The 14,141-nt window shown below is 43.8% G+C and overlaps 2 protein-coding genes and 1 long non-coding RNA gene across 3 annotated transcripts in view; 1 reads left to right on the top strand and 2 right to left on the bottom strand.

Moving 5' to 3' along the window:
* The window catches only part of PIGK (phosphatidylinositol glycan anchor biosynthesis class K), a 203,702-nt gene that overhangs the window by 62,785 nt on the left and 126,776 nt on the right, over positions 1-14,141 (bottom strand). Inside the window, exon 10 of the mRNA XM_068239190.1 lies at positions 3,596-3,671. Coding sequence (XP_068095291.1) covers positions 3,596-3,671 — 76 coding nt within the window. The remainder of the gene's footprint in view (positions 1-3,595; positions 3,672-14,141) is intronic.
* LOC137520802 (uncharacterized) lies at positions 10,195-12,593 on the bottom strand. Its single transcript, XR_011021942.1, has 3 exons — positions 12,518-12,593; positions 10,518-10,631; positions 10,195-10,300 (listed from the first exon to the last, which is right to left on the bottom strand). It is a non-coding gene; the product is annotated as an uncharacterized lncRNA (long non-coding RNA).
* LOC137520801 (uncharacterized) lies at positions 12,122-13,570 on the top strand. The gene is made up of 2 exons (XM_068239191.1): positions 12,122-12,244; positions 12,900-13,570. Exons 1-2 carry the CDS (start codon positions 12,195-12,197, stop codon positions 13,516-13,518), a joined length of 669 nt encoding a protein of 222 aa, XP_068095292.1. The 5' UTR covers positions 12,122-12,194; the 3' UTR covers positions 13,519-13,570.

Raw genomic sequence — 14,141 nt, 5'->3', positions numbered from 1 at the left:
GGAAGGCTCTGGGTCATATAGAGCCTTCTGTCTCCTCTCCCGGTAGTCTCTATCCTGTGCTGGCTCCCCCCCCCATTTCAATCCCCGCCGAAAGGATATTTGGAAATCTTTGGGAGCCGTGTCCCCCCGAAGACGTGCGGCTCCATACTGCACAGGCGTGAGCGTGCAAGAGAGCGTGCTTGCGCAGGCGCAGTACAGGGCCGCCCTTCTTCAGGAGCACTCGGGCTCCCTGAAGACTTCTGAAGCCTCCTTCGGCCGGGTAAAGCAGTATTTTACTAAATTAGTCAAATACTGCTACCGGGCAAGCAAGCACCTGAACTACGGGACCAGGAGAGGAGCGGGAAGGCTCTATAGGACCCAGAGCCTTCCCTCTCCTTGGGTAAGTATCTGTCTCATTTTTTTAAATGCGGTTCCCATTCACTTTAAGTCACAGACCGAGAACAAGTACATAGAGCAGGTGTTCTGCCTATGTTCAGCTGCAGGCTCGTAACAGGTGTGTGACAAACTACTGAGGCCAAAAGATCATAACGAGAGCCAGGCACTGGCATTTTATATGTCTTACAAGGGAATTAAGATGGCAGCCTCCTCCTCATGCAGGCTTTCCCTGAAATGCCACCTCGTCTTAGTTACTTGTGACATCTCTCAGCCTGCGGTTTAAAATTCCCTTAGACCGGCGTCGCATTTTAACTGCCGACCCTAAATCACGGGAGAAACAATAGCGGCTGGATTCCTACGCACCTATGACCATTTCATATTTATTCCTGTTATTTGCTACACGACGGTGGTCCCATATATCACATCTCTGCGGTGCGCGGCGCCCACTTCTGCCATTACCACGAGTTGACTCTGTGCGGGTTTTAAATCAGATTTTTTTTTTTGCCTTATAAAGTGATAGCGGGGTAGATAGATTGCTGTGGTCACAGGCCGCCATAAATCACAGGAATTGCTCAAAAGCTGCTTAAATACTGAGCAGAACAATTTGTGCTGTATGGCAGTGAATGGATATGGCAATAAAGGGATATTTATGTGCGGTGCCGGATCCCGCACTCCAATGAGCCGTGCTTATATTCATTATTCTGAGGGAGAGTCCCGTATACCGTACTGTGAGGGCTCAAATAGGAAAACATTCCCAGTAGATAGCGAGACATGAAACCAGTTCAAGGGACTCAGAGCACCTCTCAGTTAGAGAAGTGCATCACTGAATGAAGCAGGAAGAGGAAGTGACACGCCTGGCCATTGCAAGAGGATCCTCCAGAGGGGTCATAGCACGACTTTGTTGGAAGTTGTCTGTCTTAAAGGCATACCCATGAGAGGTGCTCGGAGTCCCTTTCACTGTGGCAGGTTTACTATGGCAGACATGAAACCAGACGTGAGAATTGTGGGAGATGCCCAATGTATAATGTTTAACGTGTACTACTTTTGGCTCTCTAAAAGTAAATAAAGAGAGTTATCTTACCTCTTCAGATGAATCACACAAAATAGTGGAAAACAAGTTTTACTGCTAATGGTTAAACTGTAGACAAAGCGTTTCACGGATCTTTGTCCGCTTCCTTGGAAGTCTTCTCAATAGGGTCACATGAAGAAGTAAAAATCCTAAAGAGACCCTATTGAGAAGACTTCCTCTCATCTTTGGTTCCTTGGACCTCCATGGCTTTATGTCAGACTACGTCCGACATTGTATAAATATACAAAACACCACGGTAACAGCCCCCAGAACCACAGTCTTGGGGATATTCCGGTGTGAGGCCTCCACCGGATAGCTCTGACGGTCCCGGAACAACCAAAATTGAAAGAAAGAAGTGGCACACCCCTGGCGGCAAACAGATGCTTGTATTGTGGAACAGACACTACACTACATGTTATACGCCTGAGGAAAGGCCTCTATGGTCCCTAACATGTAGTGTTTCTTGCACAATATAAGCATACGTCTGCAGCCAGTGGTGTGCCGCCTCTTTCTTTCAATTTTGTACATCCGACATTGGTCTTTTCCCCACAGATCCAATGCCAGACAGTTCGACATAGGAACAACTGGCTGCCAGATGATGATGCTGTTGATGGATAAAATCTGGCACAACGTCAGTCCCTTCAGATCAAAGTCTCCAGCCCCACCCTCCGCCCCATAATATACATTTTACGTGTCCATATTTGGGCTGCCACTAGGGGCGCAATTGCCAGATTTAGTCTGTATGGAACAAAATTACGCTGGCGACGCGCAAAAGAGGGGCAGAGCTACAGCACATGAGCTGGCACAAATCACTCTCTTTTCAGGACAGCGATTTGTGCAGCAGCAAGGAGGAGTGTGGCTCTTACCAGGGGTTGTAAGCCACCGTCATCCCACCGTGATTGTCTATTGCGATTTGTCCGTAGACTACCTTTTACCAAATTGTATTAAAAGAGAAACCGTAACCAAGAATTGAACTTCATCCCAATCAGTAGCTGATACCCCCTTTCCCACAAGAAATCTTTTACTTTTCTCAAACTGATCATCAGGGGGCTCTGTATGGCTGATATTGTGGTGCAACCCCTCCCACAGTGTGATGTCAGGACCATGGTGCTGACAGCTCACTGTGGGAGCCTTGTTGCATTGTGGGAAATAACAGCTGTTTAATATTGAATTTCTACAATAAAGTGAATTTTGATATTAGAGATATGGTTTTGTGAGTAACTGACCTTTCTGTTCTGGGTTTAGTGCAATTTGTTTAAGTTCTTTCTGCAAATTTCATATTGGTTTTCTGAATATTGGGTTACCTGTTTAATTGTTTGTGATGGTGCTTTGTCCATATTTATATATAGTATTTCGAGCAGTAGAATAAGTCAGAGTTGTTTATGATCAAGAGATGTGACTGTTGAAAACAATTTGCAATAGGCAACTAAAGATAAATACAACAGGCTGGAGCTGATTTTTTCCACATATTCTGGCAATGTACTCACATAGCACCCTATTGGAAATATATTCATGCAGAACTTCAAAGAATATTTAACATTACCATACCCTTTACGCCCAAGGCCTTATTATTGGGTAGCATAGAAGATAGTCTTCTGTCAACTCATAAATTGACGGCCTTCAGAAAGCTGGTTGCTTATGCACAGAAAATGATTGTGTTGAAATGGAATCAAGAACTCCCCCCTCGTATAAACCACTGGAGAATTTAGGCTCATAAAGATTTTGTGTACTTTAAGAGAGTACTGTATATATTAAGCGGAAATGTCCTAAAACATTTTCCAAAACGTGGAACAAATGGCTTTCATACTATGATCTAGAATTAGTTGACTAATGTTTATATGACTATCTAATTTGGTGATGTTATGATTTTCTGGAGAGGCATGTGACCGGACCAGACCCTTTGGGATCTCAGAATCCCACCTCTTGCCAAGCAAACACTTTTCTTGGACTGCACCTTGTATTATAACTGTACTGTACCTGTTTTATTTGTTGTTGTGGCACTGTTTGCCACTAAAACTTTCAATAAAAATTTGATTTAAAAAAAAAAAAAGTAACACAACATGCAGTATAAACAAAATATACCAACAACACACATAATCTGCTACGTGCCGTGCACTGAAACTTTGCCAAGTAGCAATATGTAAGCATTACCTGATGAACGATCTCTGAAACTGGGAGTTGGTTTGCGTATGTCACCAGATCTACCGTCAAATCATCAGACGAAGGCCTAAAATTCAAAGGCACAAAATCTTTATTAATAGGTTTTATGTTTCAAAAGCATAAAAATGTACAATGCACATAAAAGGATAGTCTACCAAAATAATTTGTACTGGGAGACACAGCAGAGTGACATTAGACACACGATCCAACCTCTGTACTGTTAATATAGTTTTATACCCCATGGGGAAAACAAAGTTTTGCATAGCATTTTAGTAAGTACTCCCCTTACACACTCCTATGAGTTCTGGTTCACCATGAGCTTGCTGGGCAAACTGCAACTTTTGGGGACAAGTAGTCAAATAATTACAGATGCAGGAAGTGCAGATTTGCAAATGACATGTAAAGCAGTCATGTCAAGTTTAAAGGCAAAAGCAAGGACACAAATGCAATCTCAGCACTCTGCATACATTGATTCCTTGTCTCATTTCTTAAAGGGGCACAACTGTGAAATAATCCATTTGCAGGTAAAGTAAGTAACACAACATGGAGGTCGTAGGGCTGTGAAAGAAAAACAGATGGAGGAAGACAAAGTAATGCAAGGTACACACAAAATGCAATTTCCCGCCCGAATGACAAGTGATTGGACAGGAAGTTGCATCATGTGTACATGTCCAAAGTGCACCCGATTGATAAAGCGATCAACTTTCCAATTATAAGTGCGCAAAATCAATCACTATCGTTCAGACATGTCGGTAATAATCGCCCGATTCCCGCCTGTCGGGCGTGAAATTGCATCGTGTGTACCCAGCATTAGATGACTCGCATTAATCATAGATTCTTCACTTGAGTAATTAGCAAAAACTCACTCACTTGTGGGGGCAATCAAAAGAAAAAAAAACAAAAACCTCCCCTGCTTGCATGTCCTAGGAATGTTGGTACATTTCAAAATTTTCACTGATCTCTTGCTGCTGAAAGAGCTGCCTACAATATGAATAAAAAACAATGCTGCAAGAGATCAGTGGAAGTTAGGAACATACCAACATTACTAAAACATGCAGAAAATGAAGGTTTGGTGTTTTTTCTTTTATAAAGAGGAGCTGTCAGCTATACTATCTCAGAAAAAAAAACCCACATATATAAGTAGATAAATACTTGCTCTACTTACATAACATGTGCATTGCACTGTCCACGTTTTGATTTTAGTGATTTTTCTACAGTAAATAAAAAAAAAAAAAAGGAAATCCTTCTTAGCATTTTCCATTTTAAGTGCGGCTGTTTTGCAGCCAATCATGAGGTAGTTTTCTCCCTTACTCTCCTCTGCCTGATTGTGTATGCATTGCCAGCCCTTAAAGCGGATCAGAGATGAAAAACTAACTATAACAAGTAACTTGTCTATATATCTTATCTAAAGTTTAGATGGTTTACACAGCAGTTTTAATAGAATATGATTATTTCTTCCTGTGATACAATGACAGCAGCCATGTTGTTTGTAAACATTACACAGAGGCAGGCTTATCTGTATCTTAAGCCATCAGCCTAATCCCCTCGCCTCCTCCCCTATGCCTCTGAAATCAATGGCTAGTAACACCTCCTCCTCCCCCTGCCCAGACTGAGCTCTCATTAGCCCTTGCTACTGCCAAGGCTCTCTGAACCTGTGGGCGTGGCTTATTTAGTTTATAGGGAATTAGAGTATTAAAGAGACACTGAAGCGAAAAAAAAAATGATGATATTATGATTTGTATGTGTAGTACAGCTAAGAAATAAAACATTAAGATCAGATACATCAGTCTAATTGTTTCCAGTACAGGAAGAGTTAAGAAACTCCAGTTGTTATCTCTATGCAAAAAAGCAATTAAGCTCTGCGACTTCCAAAGTCGTGGAGAGGGCTGTTATCTGACTTTTATTATCTCAACTGTAAGTGAACTGTTTACTTTTTCTCTGCCAGAGGAGAGTTCATTAGTTCACAGACTGCTCTGAAAGAATCATTTTGAATGCTGAGTGTTGTGTAATCTTCACATAATAAAAATATGAGAATATTTTCTTTGCTGCTAAACTTCTAGTAATTATTCATAGTACACAACCAATTCATATCATATATTTTTTTTCGCTTCAGTGTCTCTTTAACCACTTGCCGACCGCGCACTCATACCGCGCGTCGGCAAAGTGGCAGCTGCAGGACCAGCGACGCAGTATTGCGTCGCCAGCTGCAGGCTGATTAATCAGGAAGCAGCCGCTCGTGCGAGCGGCTGCTTCCTGTCAATTCACGGCGGGGGGCTCCGTGAATAGCCTGCGGGCCGCCAATCGCGGCTCGCAGGCTAAATGTAAACACAAGCGGAAATAATCTGCTTTGTTTACATTGTACGGCGCTGCTGCGCAGCAGCGCTTTAAGGTACATCGGCGATCCCCGGCCAATCAGCGGCCAGGGATCGCCGCCATGTGACAGGGGACAGCCTGTCACTGGCTGCACAGGACGGATAGCATCCTGTGCAGCCCCGATCACCGGGGAAGAGCAGGTAGGAGAGGGAGGGGGGAATTTCGCCGCGGAGGGGGGCTTTGAAGTGCCCCCCCCGCAACATGCCAGACAGGAGGAGCGATCAGACCCCCCTGCACATCATCCCCATAGGGGGAAAAAAAGGGGGGCGATCTGATCGCTCTGTGTGCCAGCTGATCTGTGCTGGGGGCTGCAGAGCCCACCCAGCACAGATCACAAAAAATAACGCTGGTCCTTAAGGGGGGGTAAAGGGGGGGTCCTCAAGTGGTTAAAACAAAAACAAAAAAGTATTTAGCTTGAGGAATGCCCTATAAACAATAGGAAAGGAACACAATTATGCAATGTGTAAAAGTTCACCTCGGATCCACTTTACCTATAGAAAGTGCATTGTCTCAGCATGAGAAATATTGGCCAATCAGAGAGGAACAGAGGTGTGGGAGGGGAAAACAGGAGGGAAAGAGGCTTCAGCCAATCAGGCTTCATTAGTTAAGTCTGAGGGGAAAGTAAAAAAAGAACAACCCAGCATGCCCTGCAACTTCCTTTGTGCGGCAATGTACCAAATAAGAGTCAGGTAAACTGGGGAATGATCATTTATCAACAAGAAAAGGAATCGTGATTTTACCTTTAGGATTGCCTGGTTAGCATCCCTATTACTTGTTTACCAGATAAAAATAAAGAATTGATTTTTGATTTTATGCTTGATAGCTACATAGTTAGTGTCTAAGTAACTGTGTAAACATTTTCCTACTTTTCATGTTAAATATAAGAGGAAAAAGCTTTAATTCACTGTGTGTAGATTTTGGAATGTTTCATTTGCAAAGCTGAATCTGTTTTAATATTACACTGTTTTTTTCGCATGTCAGACTGCAGAGTTACTGTATATGAAAAGCCTGTCAGGTATCAGGTTTCACACACTATTACAAATGTTTATGTTGCACATAAGATACAGTGGGTTGCAAAAGTATTCGGCCCCCTTGAAGTTTTCCACATTTGTCATATTACTGCCACAAACATGAATCAATGTTATTGGAATTCCACATGAAAGACCAACACAAAGTGGTGTACACATGAGAAGTGGAACGAAAATCATACACGATTCCAAACATTTTTTTTACAAATAATTAACTGCAAAGTGGTGTGTGCATAATTATTCGGCCGACTTTGATCTGAGTGCAGTCAGTTGCCTATAGACATTGCCTGATGAGTGCTAATGACTAAATAGAGTGCACCTGTGTGTAATCTAATGTCAGTACAAATACAGCTGCTCTGTGAGGGCCTCAGAGGTTGTCTAAGAGAATATTGGGAGCAACAACACCATGAAGTCCAAAGAACACACAAGACAGGTCCAAGACAGGTCAGGGAACACGTTATTGAGAAATTTAAAGCAGGCTTAGGCTACAAAAAGATTTCCAAAGCCTTGAACATCCCAAGGAGCACTGTTCAAGCGATCATTCAGAAATGGAAGGAGTATGGCACAACTGTAAACCTACCAAGACAAGGCCATCCACCTAAACTCACAGGCCGAGCAAGGAGAGCGCTGATCAGAAATGCAATCAAGAGGCCCATGGTGACTCTGGACGAGCTGCAGAGATCTACAGCTCAGGTGGGAGACTCTGTCCATAGGACAACTATTAGTCATGCACTGTACAAAGTTGGCCTCTATGGAAGAGTGGCAAGAAGAAAGGCATTGTTAACAGAAAGCATAAGAAGTCCAGTTTGCAGTTTGCAACAAGCCATGTGGGGGACACAGCAACCATGTGGAAGAAGGTGCTCTGGTCAGATGAGACCAAAATGGAACTTTTTGGCCAAAATGCAAAACGCTATATGTGGCAGAAAAGAAACACTGCACATCACTCTGAACACACCATCCCCACTGTCAAATATGATGGTGGCAGCATCATGCTCGGGGGGTGCATCTATTCAGCAGGGACAGGGAAGCTGGTCAGAGTTGATGGGAAGATGGATGGAGCCAAATACAGGGCAAACTTGGAAGAATACCTCTTGGAGACATAGTTATTTTGGTTGAAAAAAGACATACGTCCATTGAGTTCAACCAGTAAATACGCCAATGGGCATGAACGTGGCGGCAGCCCCAGGACCTCCTAACGCCAATTGGCTTCAAGTCATGGGGCTTTCTTTTGCAGGAGATCACGCGCGCTGATGTGCGCGCATCTCCGCTTGGTAGGCGGAGCTCCACCCCACCTTCAGTCTCCCGGCAGCGATCGCAGCTCGGAGACTGTTAGACGGCAAAACTGTTGTCTATTTAGTTAGTACAGCACTGCGATCTAAGGCAGTGCTGTACTGGGGACAGCTGTGTGACACAGATGTGATTGGCAGTGATAGGCTGAAGCCTATCACAGCCGATCGCTGTGATAGGCTGACAGGGGGAGGGAGGGAGAGTGGCATAAATAAAAAAATAAAAAAAAGCAAAATTGTATTAAAAAAAAAAGAAGATATTTATAAAAAATAAACACACCTGGGGGCGATCTGACCCCCACCAACAGAGAGCTCAGTTGGTGGGGAGAAAAGGGGGGGAGGGGAATCACTTGTGTGCGGAGTTGTGCGGCCCTGCAGCGAGGCCTTAAAGCTGTAGTGGCCAATTTAACAAAAAATGGCTTGGTCTTTAGGGGGGTTTAACACTGTGGTCCTCAAGTGGTTAAGGTACTAGGAGCGATCATTTGAAGATACTAGCATTCACATCTACCAGAAAAAATATATCATTAGCTAGAAGGACTAGTGTGTATTAGGCAGACTAGAGTTCAGATTTAACAAGCCTAGGATATCCTTTCATCTGTCTTCATTGAAAATGACTGGCATTGGCTGGCAGTGATCATTCCCCATCTAGCATGCAGATCCATACGCTGCTCACTCCTACAAATATTTACCAGAGACAACACCATTCCGTGCTGGAAGGAAAGCCTGCGCTTTTTTTTCATGTAGTCTAGGCAGCGATGACTAATACACTTCAAAGATGTCTCTCTCCATTACTGAAATAACGCGGGGAGATCAGAGTCAGTGCAGGCTTTTAAGGATTTTCTTTTTCGCCAAGTAAAAGAGTAATTTTCCTCAGATCGCGGTGGGCATTAGCTAACTACCCGAGACAACGCATATGAAATACACTGCCTGCAGGAGCCTTAAAGTTAACTTGGCGAGACATATAGGAGCGATTGCTAATGCCTTTTTTTCTTAAAGCGTCAGCCATAAAATCAAATTCCATTTACCCACTGATCTGTGTTCATTAAGCAGTCTACAACCCAACCCTGGATTGCAAGCATTCCAATACAATCATAAATATTTCTGCTGTAATGAATCTTATCTCAGTCAGCCTGGCTCTATTCTGGTACATCGCCGGGGAGAGGGAAGCTGGTTATCTCCCCTCCCACATTCCTGTACCTCACTGATTGGCTGAGGGTAGTTCAGTGTGACAGGAGGCTGAGAAGGAAAATACACCTCACTCCTCTGCAGAAGCTGTTGAAACACAATCTATGCTGTGCTCACATGTGTTTACAAAGCAAGCTATGACGGTGCAGTTTCTAGGAGAGAAACTTCAGTCAGCTTCAGTTAGAGGTAGTAAAAATGGCAAATGCAAACGGTTTTCTCTTTATTTACTATATAAAAATCACTGAAATCAACGAGTATTTATCTACTTATATGTGTGTTTTTTTCCCCTGGGATAATATGGCTGTCCCTGCTGCTTTAAAGAGAAACTCCGACCAAGAATTGAACTTTATGCCAATCAGTAGCGGATACCCCCTTTTACATGAGAAATCTATTCCTTTTCACAAACAGACCATCAGGGGGAGCTGTATGACATATTGTGGTGAAACCCCTCCCACAAGAAACACTGAGTACCGTGGTACTCCTGGCAGTTTCCTGTCTGGGAACCTTGTTGCATTGTGGGAAATAGCTGTTTACAGCGGTTTCCAACTGTCAAAAAAGCATGCAGCAGCTACATCACCTGCCAACAGTAAAAATGTCACCATGTGATAAATGTCAGAATGTAAATCAGCGATTTAAAACATTTTACAATGGGAAAACACTGACTAAATCATTTATACATAATTATTGTAAAAATGAAGCACTTTTTTTATTACATTATTTTCACTGGAGTTCCTCTTTCAATGCGTGTGTTTTCAGAAACAAAATGTAGTATCTCTAAATTCTAAAGGCGCGCTGGTGATAGAGATATATTCATATAGATCAGTCTGTAATAGATAAAACAATACTTTAATTGTGAAACAAGGGCGATACCAACATGCCTTACCCACCAATCACTCTGCACATTCACTCATACATGGGAGTACATATGGCGTCCTGCATAAAAATGATAAAAGTGTATGCATATACACGTGTATGTGCACTATCACAAAAACATATGCTGCAAGTAAAAAATGATAAAATAATGTCTCTAAATAGACTCACAAGCCTCTGTATAAGAGTAATAGGCTAAAAAATATTCATCTCGGAGCAATATCGTCTCTCTCAAACACTTCCAACTCCACTTTGGGGCTGCAGAAGGAATGGATTCCAGCTTTCCTGTGTGAAACCATACAAAGTTAGCTGCACTATTGGCACAAACAAGATCAGATTTCCCCTTGAACCTGATCTGAATCTCAAGTAATGAGGGGTGTTAGCGAGACATTGATTGCTAGCGTAATCTAATCTTGGTAGCACACGGACACCTTAAAGTAAATCTGAGATGGGCACACTAAAAGATGTTATACGTACCCGGGGCTTCCTACGGCCCCATGAGCACTAATGCGTCCCTCGCCGTCCTCCTCCCGATTGCCTCTGTTCTCCTGGTATCGGTCCCGGTAACTAGCTCAGCAGCTCCAGTTGGACTCTTCTGCACATGTGCAGATGAGCCACGCCACGCATGAGCAGAAGAGGCGAATTGCACGACTGCGCCAGATTCCAGCTGATACCAGGTGAATGAAGGCACTCGGGAGGACAACGAGGGACACATCAGTGCCTATGGGGCTGGAGGAAGCCACGGGTACGTATAAAATCTATTAGTATGCACATCGCATGTACACTTTAAGCCTGCTACACACATCCAATTCTGATTGGCCACCAGTTCCATGCAGTATGAGGGTCAACAGATTTTGAATACTATGCACAGATTGCGCAGGTAAGCTCTCATACCACTATTGCCTTGCATAGGATCAGCTCGCACATCTGCTAATCTGTTTCACGGAAACTAATAAGCGGAACGCTCTTTATGGCAGTGTGAACCGAGCCTTAGAGGCAGAGCATCAGCACAGAAATCAGGAAACTAGCATTTTGGATTATGAAGATGGCAGCCTCCGTATTCCTCTCACCTCAAGTTCCCTTTAACATTTTAAACACATATTTCATACATAGTCATTTATCTATTATAATCTGGAAATTATTCCTAAATATTGTTATTTTTGTAATTATTAAACTGGATATCCAGACCAATAATACAAATTGACTGGATCCTCCTCTCCTGTAAAGTTATAATTAACTGCCCAGTCATCATCTTGTTGATCCGTCCTGGGGGTCCATGTCTGGCGAGTTTTGACACGTAGTCACCCCCAAATACCCCCAACCCCCCCCCCCCCCGGGGTTTGCTTACAACAAGAAGACCAGGTACATAATTATAGCTTTACAGGGAAGGAGAAGGCAAAATTCTGTTTTCCAGTGCATTTTAGTATTGGGGCTTTTTGGTCCCTTTTAGCCCCTTAAACACTCCTGGGACTTTGGGTTCACCATGAGCTTGTTGGGTAATCTGTAATTTACAGGAAAAGAGGATCCTGTGAATGTGTATTCTAAGGGCAAAGTGCCGCGATTCGCGCGATCGTGGACTTTTGCGCACGCAAAAGTCCGCGATCGGCACTTCACGTGCTAACTGTTTAGCACACCCGTGCTAAACAGTTAGCACGGCTTTGTGAATCAAGCCCTAAGCTGGCTATCCACTTTAAATAAAGCACTTATAATCTATGTAATAAAAAAAAAACACAGTTGGATCATGTGACTTGAGATGTCAGGTGACATCATTACCGGCTGCAGAGTAACTGCCAAACTGCACACTGGACTTGGTTTCAGCAGGACTGGCAGAGGAGAGCAGCGATAGAAATGGATCCCAAACAGAATGACAACAATCAGAGGCCCCGGATTGTGGCTGGGTAAGACTTTATATACTCCTCTGGATCAGGAGGGTCTCGTCATTGAGAAATGATAGCTTAGCAAAGTTACTAGTGGGTTTTCTGTGGCAGTGAGGTCAGAAGAGAATGGCTTGCATAGTGGTAGGGGAAACAGAGAAAGGGCTTGGCGCTGCGTCCCTATTTTTTTTTACAAATTAGTGGACGTGACCAAATTGCTGAAAACAGTGAGCAGCCATTTGTCTATGTGGTCTCCCGCTAGGTCCCCTCAGCTAGACTAGCACACAGAGCTTTTACCCTTTGGTTGCTTTCCACTGGGGCACATTGGCTCACTTGGCTTGGTCCCAGTGAGACCCAAGGCCCACACCAGCTCTTGTCCAGTAAACTGCCTAACCTCCAAGTGTACTGGTTTCTAATCTGCCATACTCCTCAGGGCAGCCTGTATTAGTTTGTACCAGGAGTGGAGGGTATCTGAAACCCTGTATACAATGTTCTATCTATTTAATTTTGGAATATCTTCAAAAAGTTTATACACAAATAATATTGAGCTCACAGGTATATAGTTTCAGTTTCTGATTTTTTTTTATCAGTAAAGTGTGGATTGGCTTAAAGAGAATGATGCTGTTATAACTGGCTGAAAAAGTAGTCATTATTTAATTGGTCAGTTTTCTCGTTACAGTGTCACACTTCCTGTAACTTCATCCACTGAGAGACCTCCTGCAATGTCACCAGTGTTTGGACCTCGTCCTGCGATGTCCCCAGCCGTTTGCCTGCCTGCAATGACATCTGTGGTGAGACATCCCACAGCGTCACCTACTATGACACCTCCTACGGTGGCCTCAAGGCCTCCTGTGATGGCTCCAGCCATGAGACCTTCTGCAACATCCCTGCCGCCAATAACACAGAGAACGGCCACATTGGCAGCTGCAGCTACCCCAGTGATGTCACCGCCAATTAAACCAGTCACCCCAAAGGTGACCACACCAGCAGAGCAGATGAAGCAGACAAAGACCAAACTACCGCCCATCACATCAGCAACAAAATTGATACCACCACCAGCACTAGGAGTCACAAAGAACATGACTACAACACTACAGACAACTATGGAAGAGCCCTCAACCCAACAGTCAACCTCTGTGGACACAGAAGGTCCACATCGTAAAAATAGGAACGCTGAATCAGACACACCTCTGAAGATGCGGAAATCCAAGAGGCTGAGGAAACAGACGATGAAGAACTTCGAGAACAGGCCACGCTACTATCCATTGCGAGACAGAAGACCACCAGTTCGTTTCTGAAACCAATGAAATTATAACTAAGCATGCTCAATAAACCACCCAAACTACTCTATCTTTGTCTTTTTATAAATGGCATCAGATGGTTGTCAACAGAAATGGTCAATTAGGTGCTAACAATTACAATCTGTGTGCAAATTTTATGCAAATTGTATGCAGTTTGGAACTTGGCCAATTAAATGCATTTTCGGTTAATTCTGATTGGTCCAGTTCCCAGCTGCAAACACTATGCATGAAATTTGCCTGCAAGCCGGAATTGTTTGGCCTTCTCTAGTAATCAAATGTACAGTGAAAACTCTGTAACCCGTAGGTACTCTCGGTTCTTCTGTAACCCGTAGGTACTCTTAGCCCTTTTGCACGCCACTCTCCATCTTCTAAACACCTCCACCTTCACGACTGGGAGTTTGGCTCTGAATCGCCACACATACCCACCTCTCTCATCGGTCACGACGCTGTTCCATCACCGCAGGCTCCTCTCTCTGCCATTTCTATGATGGCAGAGCTCTCTCAGTCGGTCAGTAGCCACTTTCATTGGCTCCTGAGGCTGTCTATCAATGTGAGCCAATGTGATTGGCTCTCCGTGATCACGCGGGTCAGAAGCCAATGACAGCAGCTCCTGACATGCT

The sequence above is a fragment of the Hyperolius riggenbachi genome, chromosome 6 (genome assembly GCF_040937935.1).
Source record: "Hyperolius riggenbachi isolate aHypRig1 chromosome 6, aHypRig1.pri, whole genome shotgun sequence".
In the NCBI taxonomy this organism is placed as follows: Eukaryota; Metazoa; Chordata; class Amphibia; order Anura; family Hyperoliidae; genus Hyperolius; species Hyperolius riggenbachi.
Note: the sequence above shows the minus strand (reverse complement) of the source record. Positions and strands in the feature narration are given on the sequence as shown.

Bases quoted from the DNA above. Each gene is read 5' to 3' on its own strand.
- LOC137520801 (XM_068239191.1), top strand. From the start codon at position 12,195: ATGGATCCCAAACAGAATGACAACAATCAGAGGCCCCGGATTGTGGCT. The intron at 12,245-12,899 runs GTAAGACTTTAT...TTCTCGTTACAG, and splicing joins AGGCCCCGGATTGTGGCTGG to TGTCACACTTCCTGTAACTT.